This window comes from Carcharodon carcharias, chromosome 17 (genome assembly GCF_017639515.1).
Source record: "Carcharodon carcharias isolate sCarCar2 chromosome 17, sCarCar2.pri, whole genome shotgun sequence".
Taxonomy (NCBI): domain Eukaryota; kingdom Metazoa; phylum Chordata; class Chondrichthyes; order Lamniformes; family Lamnidae; genus Carcharodon; species Carcharodon carcharias.
The window spans coordinates 26,710,371-26,729,060 of NC_054483.1; the positions used below are offsets into that span (position 1 = coordinate 26,710,371).

The 18,690-nt window shown below is 41.4% G+C and overlaps 1 protein-coding gene across 1 annotated transcript in view; it reads left to right on the plus strand.

Annotated features, from left to right (window-relative positions):
* The window catches only part of bin3 (bridging integrator 3), a 128,462-nt gene that overhangs the window by 81,354 nt on the left and 28,418 nt on the right, over window positions 1–18,690 (plus strand). The window contains exons 7-8 of the mRNA XM_041210347.1: window positions 10,180–10,321; window positions 12,271–12,405. Of these exons, the coding sequence (XP_041066281.1) occupies window positions 10,180–10,321; window positions 12,271–12,405 (277 nt within the window). The remainder of the gene's footprint in view (window positions 1–10,179; window positions 10,322–12,270; window positions 12,406–18,690) is intronic.

The window sequence follows — 18,690 nt, forward strand, 5'->3', positions numbered from 1 at the left end:
ATGTTGGCTGCAGTCCAGTTTATTTCATTATCGCCCTTTTTGCTACATATTCCAGCTCTGCTCCAAGAATTGTGACATGCTTACCTCCAGTGGCATTCAGTATGGTTGAAAACAGTTCTTCAAGAAATGAGTCACATTTGGCCTTTGAAAAGTGGATTGATTGAAAATTATTAAGAATTTACAAACAAAAACCATTCCTAATTAAATAGGTCTTGAGCCTGAAAGCCAATTGCTAAGTCACTTCCAGGGAGCCACTGTGAGAAAACTTTGCCCACACCTCGCTGCTCCTGTGGAGGATATTGTAAGCGAGACACTTGCTGGTCCAAAGGTAATCCAAAATCATAGGTCAGAATTGTCATCAGTCCGCTGGGAGTTTTTTTTTTATTTTTCCAGAATTAACAAGAAAACTCACCCCATGGAAGTACATCATTACTTTTGATAATGACTTATTGCCTGACTACAGGGCGAACAGGTTGCTCTGACGAATTATCTTCTGTTGTTTGAAACCAGATGCACACACAAGTGGAATGGGAGTGCCTCCACGTGTTTACTGTACTCCAATATTTAACAGCCACACTTCTTCCTGTTGGCCAATGCAGGCATGGTCTCAAATTGTTTCAAAAAATATTGAAATGAGTAACTTACTCATACCAATTTGGTGGCATTTCTCAATTGTTCCTGGAATTGTCTACTAATTATTTGAGAAAAGCTATGTTAATGGTGTTGATAAAGCTGATTGGACTTGTTCTTCTGAGTTTTTTGCCAAGAACATGTGAACAGCGCTGGCCAATTGACAGCATTTACTTATTGTTGTTCTTACATCACTTTCTAAGCATTTAAACGTGAAGCATGCGATCTGATGTCTGACCTTGCAGTTTGCCAAGCGCAGGTTGAAATATAAAGGGCCAAAAAATACACAATCGCACGGCAACTTGGATGTTGTGTTTTCAACTGCGTTGCAAGAGGATTTGTTAAACCTTAACTTTTGGGTGTTGTATTAGAATTGACACGAATTCAATAAGCCATTACTAATGGATCCCAAGTTGTCACGTGAACCTACATAGGCATAGCTGTGTCCTGGCCAATAGTTTTTGGTAGCTCTGTTCAAAGACTGATAGCTCAATTTTTATTTTCCCTGCCTGAGGCATGGTTTGTATTTTATCTCTATGATTCTTGATTTTATTTTTGTGTATATTTTAACAACTCCCTGCACTTTTTAATTTTTTCTCTTCTTTATGACTTTCTCAGTTGGAAGTTTGGTCCAATGTTTGATCCTGCTTTCATTCTCTAGTTGAGGGTAAATCCATTCTTGTCTTTCAGAAAAGATGAGTGTAAAATAGCCCACTGCATTTTTTTTGAAGAAGAGGAGAGAGTTCTGGCCAATACCGATGTCACTGAGAAATAGGTTAGAAATTTGGAATTAAAAACATGTCCCACTGCATGCGACAGTCACATGAGGTGACATGTTTTATTAAGTTTTTACTGTCTTTATTAATTTTTTTTAAAAAGTGCTTCAATCTCTGTGAGGCAGCTCCATGCCTCAGGGAGATTGAAGTTCTCTTTCTCTTTCATGCACGAACTGTGTGCGAGGCCTGGCTCTCCCTCCTCTCTCTCTCTCTCTCTCTCTCTCTCTCTCTCTGCCCCCCACCCCCACCCCCCACCCCGGCCCGCACAGGCAGCGCTCAGTGCTGCTGCTCATGATCCATGCAGTGAAATCGTGATGCGGAGCTGATCGCGGGCGGTGGTTGGCTTCCCAACCGCCCCTGCCGAGCACCCCCGCCAAGGTCAAAATCCTGCCCTCATGTGTCACAAGATATCACAGTCTGGGCAAACAGCTCCAAGCTGTCCCTTCCAACGCCAAGTTTTGCTGCCTGCAGATATTTGGAAAAAGATCTTAAACAAACATAAAATTAAACAGAAGCCAGCCACTCCGCCCCTTCAATCCATGCTAGCATTTATGCTTCACTCAATCCTCCACCCATCCTTCCTCATTTAATGTTCTCAGAATTCCCTCCTTCCTAATTTATTTGTCTTGCTTCCCCTTAAATACATCTGCATATTTACGTCAACCACTCCCTATGGTAGTGAGTTCCACATTCTCACCACTCTGGGCGAAGCAGTTTCTCCAATTTCCTGATTGGATTTATTGGCGTGTATCTTAGTTGACGGCTTCTGGTTTTGCTCTTTCCCATAAAGTGTTATCACACTCTGTGTCTTCTCTAATGAAATCTTTCATTATTTTAAAGATTTCTGTTAGGTAACTTCTCAGACTTCTCTTTCAAGAGAAAAGAGAGCCAACCTGTTCATCCTTTTCTGGTACTTATAACCTCACAGTTTTGCTACCAGCTTTGTTAATCATTTTTGCATCCTCTCCAGTCTGTGTCTATCCTTTTATAAAAGGCGACCAAAACTGCACACGCTACTAGAAGTGGGCTGTAACCTTGGTTTGACACAAGTTCAGTATAATTTCTCTGTTTTTCATATCCTCATCCATTGGCTGTGTCTTCAGTTGCTTAGTCCCATCGTGTGGAATTCCCTCCCTGAAACTCCTCTCGGCCTCTCTACCTTGCTTTCCTCCTTTAAGACACTTGTGAAAACCTGCCTCTTTGGCCAAGCTTTTAGTCATCTAATCTACTGTCTCCTTCAGTGGCTCAGTGTCATACTTTGTTTTTAATATTCCTGTGAAGAACCTTGTGACACTTCATTATGTTAAAGGTGCTATATAAATTTAAGTTGTTTGAAATTCTATCCCTCTAGAAATAACCTTGGGGGTTTGTTTTGTTTATGTTGTGGCCTTATTAACCTGTGTTGCGACTTGTGTGTGTTTGTACCCTTTGCTTCTCTACCCAATTTAGGTTTTTATTTTCCAATTTGTCACCTGCTTATTTTTCTTCCAAAAATTTAATACCTCACACTTAGTTATGTTAAAATGAATTTCTAATTATTTCTGCTCTGCAGGTTTATTTATGCCTTCTTGTAATTTTTGCAGTCCTCCTCAGTGTTGACTGTTGCCCCAAACATTTGGCTATAAGTTGCAATTTTAAGTTTTCCTCACATGTGCACATTCGCACACGTACACGTAATATTTTTCTCACCGCTCACACACCTGTTGGACAGCTGTCTCTCCTCTTCTGTTTCTACATGCAGTATTTACTAGTGATTGGTTTAGAGTCAATTTTCTTGGAAGCCTTGGTTCTGAACTGCCGAAGGTGTGGGATGGTTTCAGGTTTGGGAACCAGTGGCACTGGACACAAACCACTTTGTTGATTCATACTGATCTTGGACCACAGAACCCTTCCAACCTTCATGAATAAGAGCCTTCTTTGAATACTGTAAAAATTTTGCAAACATTAAAAAAAATTGCTTCTTGTAATGACCCAGCTATCTGTAGATCCTTCAGTGCACTGGGTACACAGGCCCAGTGCTGGCGTTACCCACTCTGCCCTAATCTTGGAATCAAGGTAGGTAATTGCAGTTGAGACACAGATCAGCCATGGTCTAAGTGAATGGTGGAACAGGCTTGAACGGTTGAACGGCCTACCCCGATCCAATGTCCCTGTGTTTGCCACAAATGTTCCAAGTTGACGTTAGCTTCTGGAAAACTCTTTTCCTTATCACTTAGTTGGATCATTGACCTTCCATACTTCCCTTTCCTATTCAGCTGCCAATTTTGATGCTTGCCACAATATTCTGGAGTGTTGCCTTCTAAGCATGACCAAACCAACTGAAGTGTGAGCCAACACACTTGGGCTTGCTCGCCATTGCAGTTCTTCATTTGACCTATCCAGCTGCTCTCAAGTATCATTGATGTTGATGGGAAAGAGCTTTTTGTCTCCCCTATCTCAGTGGCCAAGTTTCAATGTGAAGAGTAAATAAACAGGCTCTGAGATATCACTTGAGAGTTCTGTTCAAAGATTCAGTCTTGAATTTTCTTATTGCTGCACACATAGATATTTGATCAGAGTGTTAGTTTTTACTTTTTCTCCGACACTTTTGTCAACTCCTGCCCCTTTTCAATCTTTGGCTTCTTTCTGATTTCCTTCACTGGAAGTTTGACTCACTGTTTGATCCTGCTTTCATCCTGTAGTTGAAAGTCAATTCATTCTTGTCAAAAGTGACCTTTTGTCCATATCTGGCTGACAAAACGTTCTTGCTTTAAAATCCATCCAGTCCCATTCTGCTCTCCTGGCTTTCCACACACTCAGTTTTGCTTTGAGTTTGGAGATTAGTAGATATTGGTAACTTTCTAAATGTACATCTCTGTACCATTTGATATTTCTTTATAGTTCTTAGCCATTTCCTGTTGATTGCAACTTAATCAGCCTGCTGCTTCTTACTGTCGCCTGGGGATCTTTCTGGATATTATAGCACGCATGAACTGTACCTCCTACCACAAGGTTATTCTTTGCGAACCTGCATAACAATCCCTGTATTCTGTTATTATTGCCCAAGCCATTTCTTCCAGCAATCATTCTTATCTCCAGCCTTGGTATTCTGTAGACACATATGATGTCAGAGTTGCAGGGCAAGTCTTGAATTTTACCACATCTGTCTGACTGGGCCTCATTCTATCATTATATGCTCTTGTGACAGAAGGAATATTCATCACTTCTGTCACAATACAACATTGTTCCCTCAATTTTAATCTGATTTGTTCTTGTCTCTCACTTATTTGAAAGGTATGCCACTTATTTTTTACCATCTGGTTCAAAGTGCATGTATAAAGTTTGAGCTGAACTGTTAAGGGGTGATGTTGGGAAGCACTATTTCCACACGTGGGATTAGTATAAATCAGCAACGCTCATTTCATAAAGCTGTTGAGACTGGAGGCTCATCTGAAAAATTTAAAACCAAAATTGATTCATTTTGTTTTGTAAGGATATTAAGAAATGTGGACACAAGGAAGGAAAATGAGCTCTAATACAGATCAGTTTAGATTTTCGAAATCGGTCCCTGGGATGAGAAGGTTGCTCTATGATGAAAAGCTGAGTAAATTGTGCTTATTTCTCTGGAGTTTAGAAGAGTGAGAGGTGATCTCATTGAAAAATGCAAGTTTCTGAAGGGGCTTTGACAGAGTAGAAACAACTCTGCCTGGGGAATCTAGAATACAAAGGCAAAGCCTCAGGATCAGGGGCCAATCATTTTATGACCGGGACGAGGAGAAATTTCGTCTATAGTTGTGAATCTTTGGAATTCTCTGCCCCAGAAGGTTGTGGATGCTCCATCATTGAATACACTTAAGGCTGTGATAGACAGATTTTTGTTCTCAGGGAATCGAGGGATATGGGGTGCAGGCATGAAAGTGGAATTAGGGCACAAGATCAGCCATAATCATATTGAATGGCAGGGCAGGTTTGAAGGGCTGAATGGTCTTATACTCCTCCTATTTCTTAGGTTTTTTAAAATATTCATTTATGGGATGTGGGCGTCACTGGCTCACCCAGCATTTATTGCCCATCCCTAATTGCCCTTGAGAAGGTGGTGGTGAGCTACCTTCTTGAACCGCTGCAGTCCCTATGGTGTAGGTACACCCACAGTGCTGTTCGGGAGGGAGTTCCAGGATTTTGACACAGTGACAGTGAAGGATGGTGAGTGACTTGGAGGGGGGACTTGCAGGTGGTGGTATTCCTATCTATCTGCTGCCCTTGTCTTTCTTGGTGGTAGTGGTTGTGAGTTTGGAAGGTACTGTCGAAGGAGCCTGGGTAAGTTTCTGCAGTGCACCTTGTAATTGGTACACAATGCTACCACTATGTGAGGGTGGTGAGGGAGTGAATGTTTGTGGATGGAGTGCCAATCAAGTGGGCTGCTTTGTCCTGGATGATGTCAAGCTTCTTGAGTCCAGTTGGAGCTGCACTCATCCAGGCAAATGGAGAGTATTCCAGCACACTTGTCATGAAACTTAACATTTTTTTCATTACATTATTGTGGTTTATTGTGAAGTAGGTTCATGGGCGCAAGTATAGTTGGGTCTGTGTGTGATTTAATTACATTTGCAGTTAAGTTTAAATTTGCAAGCTTAAGTCATCAAAAGAAGTTAGGTGTGTGATATGCTAATGAGTAAAGATGGATGCTGGCTTAGCATGTAGGGTGTGAAGGGAATTTGCATTTTTAGATAAATGAAGGGATATTCAGATTTCAAGGAGATCTTAGTCTTGTTTACAACTAGCCAGAGAAGCAAGGCTAAGGAATGTGTTTATTTTTCCCAAAGGTTACTGGCAACATGGAAGGTTTTATGTTACGAGGAAGATACAGTTTCAAAGACATGTTGAACAATAGAATTTACATATTAAAAAGACAGAAACATACATAAAGGAGAATGAAAGGCTATGTGTCAGAAGGCCATGTAAGATCTAACAGGAGTGTGTGAAATCGCCTTAATGAAGCCTCCAGTATTTGTGCATAAGTCTGCTGTCTAATGGAACTGAAGCTGGTGAAAAGCCATTTGGAATTCCACTAACTTGCTGAATCTGCTTTAAATTTAAAATCTATTTCGGACAGTTGCCTTAAAGGGAGTGTTACTAGGTGAGGGGAGGGTGGGGTCAGGTTAAGTAGGAATTTTAGCAGTTATTATAGTAGTAATTGTGGTTCTATGTATGTGCTTGACATTTTTATTTTGTTAAGAAATATTTTAATTTAATTTTTAAAAAATCTCTCATGGAGTTATTACTTCTGAATTTAGTGCACACATATCGTAATAAATACAAATTGCAAAACTGCTATGATAGTGTGACCAAGTTTCCCTTGTGGATTTGGCCCACCTGGCACACATCATCTGCCAGAGCATAACACACTCTTGACTTGTGCCTTGTAGATGATGGGGAGTCAGAAGGTGAGTTACATGCCACAGAATTCCTAGACTCTGACCTGCCCTTGTAGCCACAGTATTTATATGGCTAGTCCAGTTCAGTTCCTGGTCAGTGGTAACCCCCAGGATGTTGATAGGGCGGGTTCAGTGGTGGTAATGCCATTGAATGTCAAGGGGCGATGGTTAGATTTTCTCTTGTTGGAGATGGTCATTGCCTGGAACTTGTATGGTGCAAATGTTATTTGACGCTTGTCAGCCCAAGCCTGAGTATTGTCCAGGTCTTGCTGCATTTGGACATGGACTGCTTCAGTATCTGAGGAGTCGCGAATGGTGCTGAACATTGTGCAATCATCAGCGAACATCCCCAATTAATTGATTGGGAGATTATAAGCTTGAGAGTCTGAATAGCCTTTTCCTGTTTCTATGTTCAGCTGATGGGATGAGATGAAGCATGCTGGGAGAGGGCTTGTGTTGTGCATAAACACGGGCATAGCCTGGTTGGGCCGAATAGCCTGGTTTCTGTGTTGTAACTCCAGTGTCATTCCATATCATGCTGAGTTTTGAACTTTTCCTTTGAAAAGTTTGTCTTTTGAATTGATAGTATGACATCGTCTGGCAGAAACAGTGTTCCAATACCAACACTTAGACAAGACAAGATTCCATAAGGATGCAGTACAAACTCAATGGTGACCCATCTGCTGGGGATATCACCTTTATCAATTGCAGATGAGGACCTCTCAATGGGAGTTGCTCACCATGAATCTTTGAGAGAATCTCATTAATTCAGAATAGGGTCGACCAGTGCTTGTTTGTGATGTTTTTCTAATTCTTGGGCCCAGCTTTGTTTTCAACAAGAAATGACAACCAGTCCATTAGCTGATCCACTTCTCTCACTGATAATTTAGGACCCTTTCTTTTTCTTGATGGTTCAGTTCACCATGTTCTCTGTGTGAGAAAAGGAAGTTAGAAACTTGAAAAAGGTACTGCCTGCACTGGCTGTTGTGCATTTCAGCAGACTACCTACTGCCTTGTGTATTTCCATTAGACCTCAGCAACCTACAAGCTCTGGTCTAGAGGGATGAGCAACAGTCTCTTCCCTGTAGCCCAGGGTATCTTCTGCCAAGTGTTTGTTCATTTTATCTTCTTAAGAAACAATTAATTTTGCTTCAACTACTCTATCTGGCAAAGCATTATTTGTTCCAGCAATCCTCTGTGTAAAGGAATATCTTTGTACTCCTCTCCTCACTGCTTTAAATGCTATCCCCCTCCATTCATCATTCACTCCTCAACCAGTGGAAATTGAGTTTTGTATCTTATTCAAACCCTTCATAATCTTTTGTTTAAGAAAAAGCTTTAATAAGTGTCCTCTCAGCCTCCTTTGCTCCAGTGGAACGAGTATGGTGAATCTCTGCTCATGCCTATCTTTCCAAGTTATGGTTCAATTTCCAAAGTCCATTAGCATTCAAATTTTCTGACCCAATAACATTGCATGTACAGCACAGAAAGATCCCATTGGGCCCAACCAGTCCATGCCAATGTTTATCCTCCATACTGGTCTTCTCCCATCCTTTCTAAACTAACTATCAGCGTAACCTTCTATTCCTTTTGCCCTCATCTGTTTATCTAGCTTCCCCTTAATTGTATCTGCACCATTAGCCTCAACCACTCCCCATGATAGTGAGTTCCACACTCAGAGTAAGGCAGTTTTTTTCTGAATTCCCTATTTTACGTTTGTGGTGACCATTTCATATTAATGGCCTCTAGTTTTGCTCTTCCCTACAAGTGGAAACACTCTCTTGGAGACTTAGCTCTCAAAATCTTTCGAGTGCCTGGCACTTGAAACTTTGTGGCAAGTTGCTCCACATTTCCTGTGGGGAGCATACATCAAGCCCCCAACAAGAGGACACATCTGGTGAGTTGCTGTTGCTGCTTGTAGCTAGGCAGAAGACAGCAGCTCAAACTGTACTGAACTGAAGGCGAAAGCATAGAATCAGAAAGAGGCAAAGAGACACCCAGCCAAATGGAAAACTCACGTCAGTTTCAGCTTTCGGGAGAGGTGCCTTAGCTCAGAGCAATTGTAGTTCGTTTGATATATTTAAGTTTATAATTCAAAAAAACCCCCCTCAAAATTAGCGCTTAACCGATGGAAGTTTGTGTAGCTCGAAAACACAGCAGTAAACTGACTTGCTTCCTGTTCCTTTTGATCGAAGATTGGAGTCTGGCATTGAAAACTGACCTGCTGGATTTCAGGGTTATGACAAGTTTTGGCAACGTGTCACTGGAATGGTTAGTTCTGCCCAGTCTGTCGTGCAGTGGTGTTGAGCTTTTGTACATCTGCAGTGAAACTGTTAAGCGCTGAGCTGCTCCAGTTTTCAGCATGTTTGTATTGATCTGTGGGGTCCTTCGTGATCTCAAAATGTCTGAAAGCAGCGTGGCGCTGAAAGGGGCACCTCGTACAGGTTCCGCATTCAGATTACGTTTTCTGGTAATATTGTGCTGGTGAACTGGAAACACGTGAGAAAAACAAGTCTTGGAAATCTGGACAGACATAAAAAATGCAGCAAATCCTTCAGTGTCGAAAACTGAATGGGTTTACAAATGTGTTGTGGGCCTTCTCAAAACTAACATGTTTATGCAGGAGAGTTGCATCAGTGTTTAACATGTGCCACAGCATCCATCTGCAGCTTGTCACTATTTGAAACTATTGTCTGTAGATGATCTAAAACTATTGTGTACGATCATTTTGCCTTGCATCATCCTTCGTTTCTGAGAGAGGAGCATGCTGTCTGACAGAGCACAGTAGAGCAGCGATGTCATTGTGGGCAATTCAGTCCCTTGCTCCCGTTCCATTGTTCACCCTCATCACGGCTGATTTACCTGCCTTTGATCCTTATGTCATCTTAAGTAGCAGTGGGATATTAATTCACTCTGCATCATCGAGAGACCGACAGAAAATCCCTTGCATTTGCGTAGTGTCTTAATCCATTGTCAGAATATTCTGCAAGTCTTTGGTATCCACTGAAGTATTTAACATGGGCAAATGCACCAGATTGTTAACATATGACCAAGTCTGCAATCACAAAATGAATGGGTAGCCTGCCAGTTTGGGGTTGATGAACAAGTATGTCGACAATGGAAGACCTACTTGCTCTTTTACATTCATGCTTTAGTAAATCCTCTGGCAATGTGGCATTCCCTTGGTACTGCACGTAGGTAGCTCATGCGTTTAAGTCTTGGAGTTGGATTTGGCACAAGAGCCTTCTGGTTTAAATGTGTGTGCCTGGTGGGCTTTGTCACTGACTGTACTGTGCTTGAGACCATAACAGGAGCATTTCAGCAGTTTCTGTTCAGTTGCTGTTTTTGTTATTATCAAGGTTCGGTAACGTTTTCCCAAGTCTGAACATGGCAGTGAAGCGACGAGAACAGAGTTTGCAGGATTATAAAAGATTGCAGTCCAAAGTGGAGAAGTACGAAGAGAAGGAGAAATCTGGTCCTGTGCTTGTGAAGCTTCACCAGGTAAGGTGGGAACAAGACTCCTGCAAGGAATTAGAAGGGTTGGTGATTTCTCCTTTGATGATATGCCAGATGTATTTTGTACCCTGTTTTTTATGTAAGGTGAGAGTAATTGTTAAATAGGAACTGCTTCAATCAGTTATGGCCTATAGGTGATTTGGGCGAGGGCGGGGTGGGGCAAAAGAAGCAACAAATTTCTTTATATCGATCTTGTTCTCTCTCCAAGCATGTGCCAGATTTAAAACCTATCAGCTTTGAATGTGGCAGGTCATGTGGCCAGCAAAATGGCTGAGGCCATTCGACATGTGCAGCCATCACGGTGTTTCCGGATCATGAAAAGGAACTGCAGCTTGTGTGTTCCTCGCCCTCACCCCCGGCACAGAATTCCCTGCACTGCTGCCCCTACCCAGTCTAGATCAGCAAGCTCTACACTGAGCAGGTACTGAACCAGAGACCCTCCTGGTGTATCAGCTCATTGGATAACTTTGCGGAGCCATTGGAGGAGCTGAAAGGCTAGGTCAAGTGAAAACAGGACAAAGAAAATCATGTGGACATGAGCAGAGAGGTAAAGGAGAGGGAAATGGGAGCGATGAATGAAAAAAGAAGAGAGCCCAAGGACTGAGCAGTCTGCCATCCATCTGACTAACTATTGGTAATTTAAGTTTTCTAGTAAAATGGAGAAATGGAAACATAAAAAATGTGAAGCACAACAAGAGGCCACTTGGTCCATCATGTCTGTGCTGGCTGAAAATGTGCTTTCCAGCCCAATCTTGCTTTCCAGCCCTTGTTCTGTAGTTACGCTACTTCAACTGCATATCCAAGTATATCTTGTTAAATGTGATGAGGGTTCCTGCCTCAACTACCCATTCAGGCAGTGAGTTCCAGCTCCCATCCTTCTGGGTGAAAACATTTCACCTCAACTCCACTATCATCCTTCGGCCAATCGCTTTAAATCTGGTTACTGATCTCTCTGCCATTGGAAATAGCTCCTTCCCATCCATTGTCTAGGCCCCTCATAATTTTATACTCCTCAATTAAATCTCCCCTTAGCCTCTTCTGTGCCAAAGGATGAAAAAGCTAGCCAACCAAATCTTGCCTCCAAGTTAAAATTCTTCATTTATGGTAACATTGCAGTAAATCCCCTCTGTACACTTTCGAGTGTGATCACATCCTCCTTGTATGTAATGTGGCGACTAGACTTGTATGCAGTACTCTAGCTGTGGCCTAACCTGTGTTTTGTGTAGTTCCAGCATAACCTCTTGTATTTCGTGCCTTGGCTAATAGATCTTCTGTCATGTGACACCAAAAACTATGCAAAACTCAACTTACTGTAACACATTAATAATGCAAGCCAAATAACATTCCAAACAAATTGTAATTCTGAAACTAATCCTACCGACACCATCCTCTCTGCAACATGAAGCTACATATCCAGGTTAATTAGAACTGAATGGGATCTCTCCTGGATGATTCAGAGTAAGGGAATTCTGAAGTTTACAGGAAGAGTACCCACAGCCAACACATGTCAATCAATCTGAAATGTGCTGATGGCCCTCAAAAGGTTCAATTATTTAGGCTGATTATTTTTTGGTTGATTGAATCCTTCTAGCAGTGTACATAAACATCTTTCTCCACATATTTCTGCCTCTGCTTCCTGCTGATCTGTGCAGACTTTGTCTTTGTCCTCCCAATAAAAATATAAATTGTGTGCAGGCTGTTAATGGACTAAAACATGGTTCCATGACCAGATGGAATTTCCCTCTAATTGTGTGACCAATGAATGTTGCGAATTAGTTTTAAACTTGAAGCAGGGCCAGCTGAGCTAGACAGTGACAGACCCACTTTCTTCCCCATTGTTTTACAGCTGTTTCCAGTTCTGGTTCCTTATTGTCAGTTTAAAATCTGGTACAAAATCCTAAGATTGCATTTCTTTGGTTATTTTCATTTCCTAGGCAAGAGAAGAGCTAAGGCCAGTCCGTGAAGATTTTGAAGCCAAAAACAAGCAGCTGCTTGATGAGATGCCAAAGTTTTACAATAGTCGCATTGATTACTTTCAGCCAAGCTTTGAAGCTCTGATTCGTGCACAGGTAAGCAGACAGGCTTGCCTCCCCCTAACTCTCACATTGTTTGTTTATTTCCTTTCAATTGGTTACTGGTTGCTCAGGATTCTCAGTTATCTCTCCAGCACTGGAGCAGATGACTTGGTTCTTTAGTTAGCTTTCAGACTCAATGATGGCAGAAAGACTATGTTTCATGGGATTTGTGCTTTGCAGTTTCCTCCAGGAGGTTTGAGTGCTTTGTGTGATGCTTGAGTTTGCTGTGCCTCACAAGTACGATTGGTGTACTCTCCTGCAACCCACAGATCTTTCTTCACTTTTCAAGCGCTTGTTTAAGATGAGCGTTTGAATAGGAGATTGAGTTTCTGAGAGAGAAAATGGGAACCGATTGTTTAAATCTTTGGATATTGAATGAACATCATCTCTCTCACTCTAATTACCACATCTTCATGATTGCACACTTTTGTTTTTGAATCTCACCCTTTGGGGTTGAAACAATCTGTTGCTGAAGGTCAGGTGTTGAAATCTTTCCAAAGGCTCAAATGAGACAGGAATGGCAGCCAGCGGTTTTTACTGCTGTTCACTTCTGAAGACACAAACTCCCCCTGAGCTATAACTCTGTGGGTGCCGATGAAACACTTGCACTTTGTTCAAGTGGCCATTCTTCATCTAAAATCTCATTGTGGCCTGGGAGGCAAATCTACTTTGGGATGCATCACGGTGGACCCCTCTCCTGTTCTTGCATGCAGACACTGACACACACACACACACACACACACAGACACACACAATTGCACACATCAGCGAGGATCACTCTGGTGATAAGAAGTGAAATATATATATCTCAAGGTTTCTCAGCCTGGTTACAAAGCTCCATATGCTGCCCTGCTTGAGATTTGCTAATATAACACAGATTGGGAATCAAACTAGGGTCTTGTGGTATGTTTGAGCAGGAGAGTGGGACTGACTGATTGTTCTGCGAAGAGCTGGCATGGACTCAATGGCCAAATGGCCTCTTTCTGTGCAGTCAATGAATCTGACTTTATGTGAAATGCTTAAATGAGAAGATAACTTGCTTCAAGGCAAGGGCCCCAAGTAGCAAGCACAGTCCTCCGAAACCTTTTCAGAATTTCCTTTTATTCCCCATTGGGGTACTAATTATTGATCAGAATATCTTGCTGTTAGTTATTTGGACTCCTCTCCCCCAGTAATTGGATAAACCTTATCCAGGAATTCAAGTGCTTTCTGGTGGAAATGAAGTGGAACGTACGGCAGAAAATGGGTTTCCTTTTCTTGTTCAGCAGAACTGTCTTTCATTAGGTACATCCCCTTGGCTATATGTGGTTTGCTTTAATTTCAAATAACCTCATCATAAGTTCTCTTGTACTTGGGATTTTCCAGTGACAGAATCTAACTATTTACAATTCTTGCAAATGAAACAAAAATGGGAAAACTATTTTACTTGTCTCGGGGTGGGGGGTGCGGGGGAGAAAGTGTTAAATCTCCTTTGGATTTCTATGTGCAGTGAGTGAGTTATGCGTGTATTCCTAGAAGACAGTATTGGACCAAGCACTGCTTTTTTGTTTCGGTCTTTCATTGGTCTTTCAAGAGAAGGAGGAGGCGGGAGTGTTCAGCATAGCTCAGTACCACAAGAATGAAAAGTTGCACAGGAAATTATATAATCATCGACTCACTAATGATGAATCTGTGCAGGTTTACGTGTTGATAATTGTGCAGAAGAAGTCAGCTGACCTGACGCGATAGCCACTCACATTGTTGGAGAAATTTAGCTGCAAACGATGAAGATTAAATAAAATCTATGCCCACCTTAATCGGCGAGCAAGGCTACAGGTGAAGTGTGGACACATCATAACACAGGGTCCAGACTGCAGTTGGAGCCTATTGTATTTTGTTACAATCCTTAGCCAGACTCTGGCATGTGGTATTTCAATTAGATAAAAGTTGAGATTAAAGGTTCTTGCTTTTGGAATAAAGGCACAAGATTCCACAGGTTTTGAACAAGTAGAAGTAAAATTTACTTTTTAAGTTCAGAAAGGTAAAACAATTTACAATTTGTATCTTATACTCTAACATTCAGGTGCATGTGAATTAACAGACGAACTGTAATTGAACACGCCACACTACAGAGTAAATGATAGATGCAACCAAGAGTCCATAGATTTCTCAAAAATTCACCGAGACGTTTGTCCCACTGTGAGTCAACTGATCTCACTGCAACTTTGTATTTCTTGCTAGGGTTTCCATTCTTCACCTTTGAAGATCCTGCCTTGGAATTCTCTCCAAACATCTCACTCAGGTGACTTTAACAATGGCTCACCCCACAGGGTTTCAGTCTTGCCTTCTATTATGACACAGCCAATAGTAAAGGCTGAGTTGCTCCAGAGGGAAACTTGAAACAACTTGGGGAGGCGGTGGCATAGTGGTATTGTCACGACTGGTAATCCAGAGACCCAGGGTAATGCACTGGGGACCCAGGTTCAAATCCCACCATGGCAGATTAATACAGTTTTCAAACTATCAAATGCCTTCTGACACTCCAGTGTCCATTGAAACTTACTTAGCTTTTTTAATAGTTCAGTCAATCGAGCAACCACACTGCTAAAATTTGGTACAAATTTCTGGTAAAATCCACTAATTCCCAAAAATCTCAAAACTTCTAGTTTTTTTGTAGGGACTGGGAAATGCACAATATCTTTGACTTTCACATCTCTTGGAGCCACCTTGCCATGTCCAATGGTATGGCCTAGATAGAAAACTTGCGCTTTTGCAAGTTCACCACCAAATTAGCTCCTTGTAATCGAGTAAATAATTCTTCCAGATGTTGTAAATGCTCCTCCCACGTCTGACTGAAAACTATTAAGTCATCAGCATAAACAGCACAATCGCTGAGACCTGTAATTACTTTGTTTGTCAGTCTCTGAAATGTTGCAGGTGCATTCTTCACACCACATGGCATGACTTTAAACTGATATAGTCCATTTGGCATCACAAAAGCAGATATCTCCTTTGCTCTCTCCGATAATGGTACTTGCCAATACCCTTTTAGCAAGTCAATCTTTGCGATAAATTTTGATTGCCCAACTTTCTCAGTACAATCCTCCACCCATGGTATAGGCTATGAATCCACTCTTGTCACCGCATTCACCTTTCGATAGTCCACACACAGTCTTTGTGTTCCATTCAGTTTCGGTACCAGTACAATGAGCGAGCTTCGGTTACTGCAACTAGACTCGATGTTATCATTTTGAAGCATGAACTCAATTCCTTTTTGTACTTGTGATAACTTTGCCAGATTTAATCTATAAGGATGTTGCTTTACCAAAGATGAAACTGCTGCAAATACACCATGTATAGCTAAATCTATCCCCCCTCAACTTATTCCCACAGATAGGTTTGTGTGAGTGCAATAGCTTTTCCAAATCACTTTGACACTTGTCTGGAAGGTAACTCAATATTTCATTTAAATTTTCAAGCACCCCTCATTGTCTGATTTGTTTAGAGGAAAATCAATTTCAGAATCCTGCGCTTCTACCTCTTTCTCATCATATACCACCACTAACACCTCTTTTTGTTCCTCTTCCCTGCCAAAGTACTTTTTCAGCATATTTACATGACACACCCTCTGCTCCTTTTTTCTATCTGGAGTATTTATTAAATAATTTACTTTGTTCAATTTCTTTTCAATCCTGTAAGGCCCCCTAAACCTTAACTTGAATGAGTCACTCAGCACTGGTAACAGAACTAGCACTTTCTCTCCAGCAATAAAATTCCGAGTTGTAGCCTTCCAGTCTGCTTTCAGTTTCATCACTTGCTGTGGTATCTTTAAATGTTCCCAAGCCAATTCACACGCTCTGTCTAAACACTTTCTGACGTTTGGTACATAATCCAGGAGAGTAGTTTCTGGATTTTGACCCACCAATTTCTCATGAATCAATTTCAGTGGTCTCCTTAGCTCATGACCATAAACTAATTCAAAAGGGCTAAAACCAGTCGATGCATTAGGAGCGTCTCTAATAGCAAAAAACAAGAATGGAATTCCCTTGTCCCAAACCTGTGGATAATCCTGACAGTATGCTCTCATCATAGTTTTTAAAGTTTGATGCCATCTTTCCAAAGCTCCTTGTGACTCCGGATGATAAGCTGTTGACTTAAACTGTTTTATCCCCAAACTGTTCATTACTTCCTTAAACAGCTGTGACATGAAATTTGACTCCTGATCAGATTGTATTTCCTTTGGTAAACCATATCTTGTAAAAAATTTAGTTACCTCTTCCACAATCTTCTTGGTTTTGTAATATTTCTTGAAGGTATCGCTCAGGAGACCTGGTGTAGACATCCATTATTATCAATAAATACAGTGGGGAAGGGTCCTACACAATCAATTATGACCTTAATAAAATGTTCTTCAAGTGCTGGTATTGGGATTAAAGGTGCCGGCTTAATCACTGCTTGTGGTTTCTCTGTCACCTGACATGTATAATATGTTCTACAGAGTGTGTCTACATCTCTATGCAATCCAGGCCAATAAAAATGTTTCTGTACTTTTGCCTGTGTCTTTCTAATTCCTATTCCCTCATTGGAATTTCATGGGCAATCCTCAGAATTTCTGTACCCTAATGGGATAACAATCGGATGCGCCTCCCTCAGGCTTTCATTTGCTGAAACATGATCCTGTCTCCATTTTCTCATTAAAATATCACCCTTAAGCTAATAACATCCTGGAATACATTTTGCCTCTGTTTCTGAATAAGCTGTCTGATATAACTGTTTTAATTGCAAATTGTTTTGCTGCAACTCACTTAACTGCCTTGAGTTAAACACTTCAGCTGAATGGTCCTCTCCTGTGTCTTTCTGAACAATGTTATCAAACACAGTGCCTGCTAATTGGATTTCAATAATTTCTTCCTGTCTTTGAACTGCCTGCCCTTTTAGTTTTTCTTGTTTCAACCTGTGTGCCTGTGATCCCATTATCACACAATCGGGAAACAATCCAGGATGCTCTCCCTGTAACACCTCTGTTGAAAGCACTTCTACAGGCTGCTCAACTACCATAGGCATCACCAACATTTGTGATCCAGCTAGATCATTACCCGGCATAAATTGAACCTCTGCAACGGCCAATTTTTCCACCATTCCAGCAGTCACTTCAGTTTTCCACTTACTCTTTAAATTTACCTTCCACAATAGATTAGATTTAGCATCTCCATGAACCCCACTTATTATCACCTGTTCCTGCAATACTCCCTCTGAACAACAAATATCACTATCCCATAACATTAAGAATTGACTAATTGTCTGAGAAGTGCCCTGTCTTTGTTCGAAATGTGAATTATTTATGTCATTCCCTACTTCAAAGAAAGTTTGAGAAGCAACTGGTAAACAAGAGAAGTTCTTCAAGTATCCATTTACTTTGCAGATCAAAGGACAGATTTGGGCATTGTGGATAATGGGTTCAAATCTCTATCTGGAACATCTCAGGTGTACCATGTTGTCACGGGAGTAGGTTGACGGGAAGGGCGCCTTTTGTGTTGGTTTTTTCTGTGTGATTTCTCACAGTCACAGGCAGAGAGAGAGAAAGCTGCCAGCTGTGGGTGCAGTACCAAAGTGCTATCAGAACAAGGGTGTTTTTTGATGTTGGAGTCCCTGAGCAAGAAGGCAGTAAAACCTAGCAGGGGTGTCCGCAATCATGAGGGCCTCAAAGAGAATTGAAAGATAGCTTTGCCAAAAGGAGCCCAAGGGATCCTATAGCTTGGAGAACAGCAGGAGCAATGAGGAGAGTCAAAGTAAATTCCGTAGGGCTGCGGCACACGCTGGTTCAACTTCGGGAGAAGTGAAGGAACCCTCAAGATCCTTCAATGTGTAGGGGAATTCTTGGGTGGAAATCAAATCAAAACAAAACAAAACAGAGAGTGGTCTGTTGAGATTTTCAGGTTTAAAATCTAAGTGTTTACGAAAGATAAAGTATTAAGTTAGTAGTGTTTGCTTTGTTTAATTTTCGCATAGTGAAAGTTTTTGTTTAAAACCGTGAAATTTTGTTGGGTAATTCTTTCAGTTAATAACTGGGACTTCAAATTTCACTTGAGAAGTTAATGGTCTCCCATGAGATCATAACACTATCAGCAGAGCACTCACTTCCTTTTTCCCCACATGTGCTTATCTAGCTTCACCTTAAATGCATCTATACCATTCACCTTAAGTAGTCCCTGTGGTTGGAGGAGAAGGTGGCATCTTGGTAATGTCACTGAACCAGTAATCCAAAGGCCCAGGCTAACGCTCTGAGGACAAGGCTTCAAT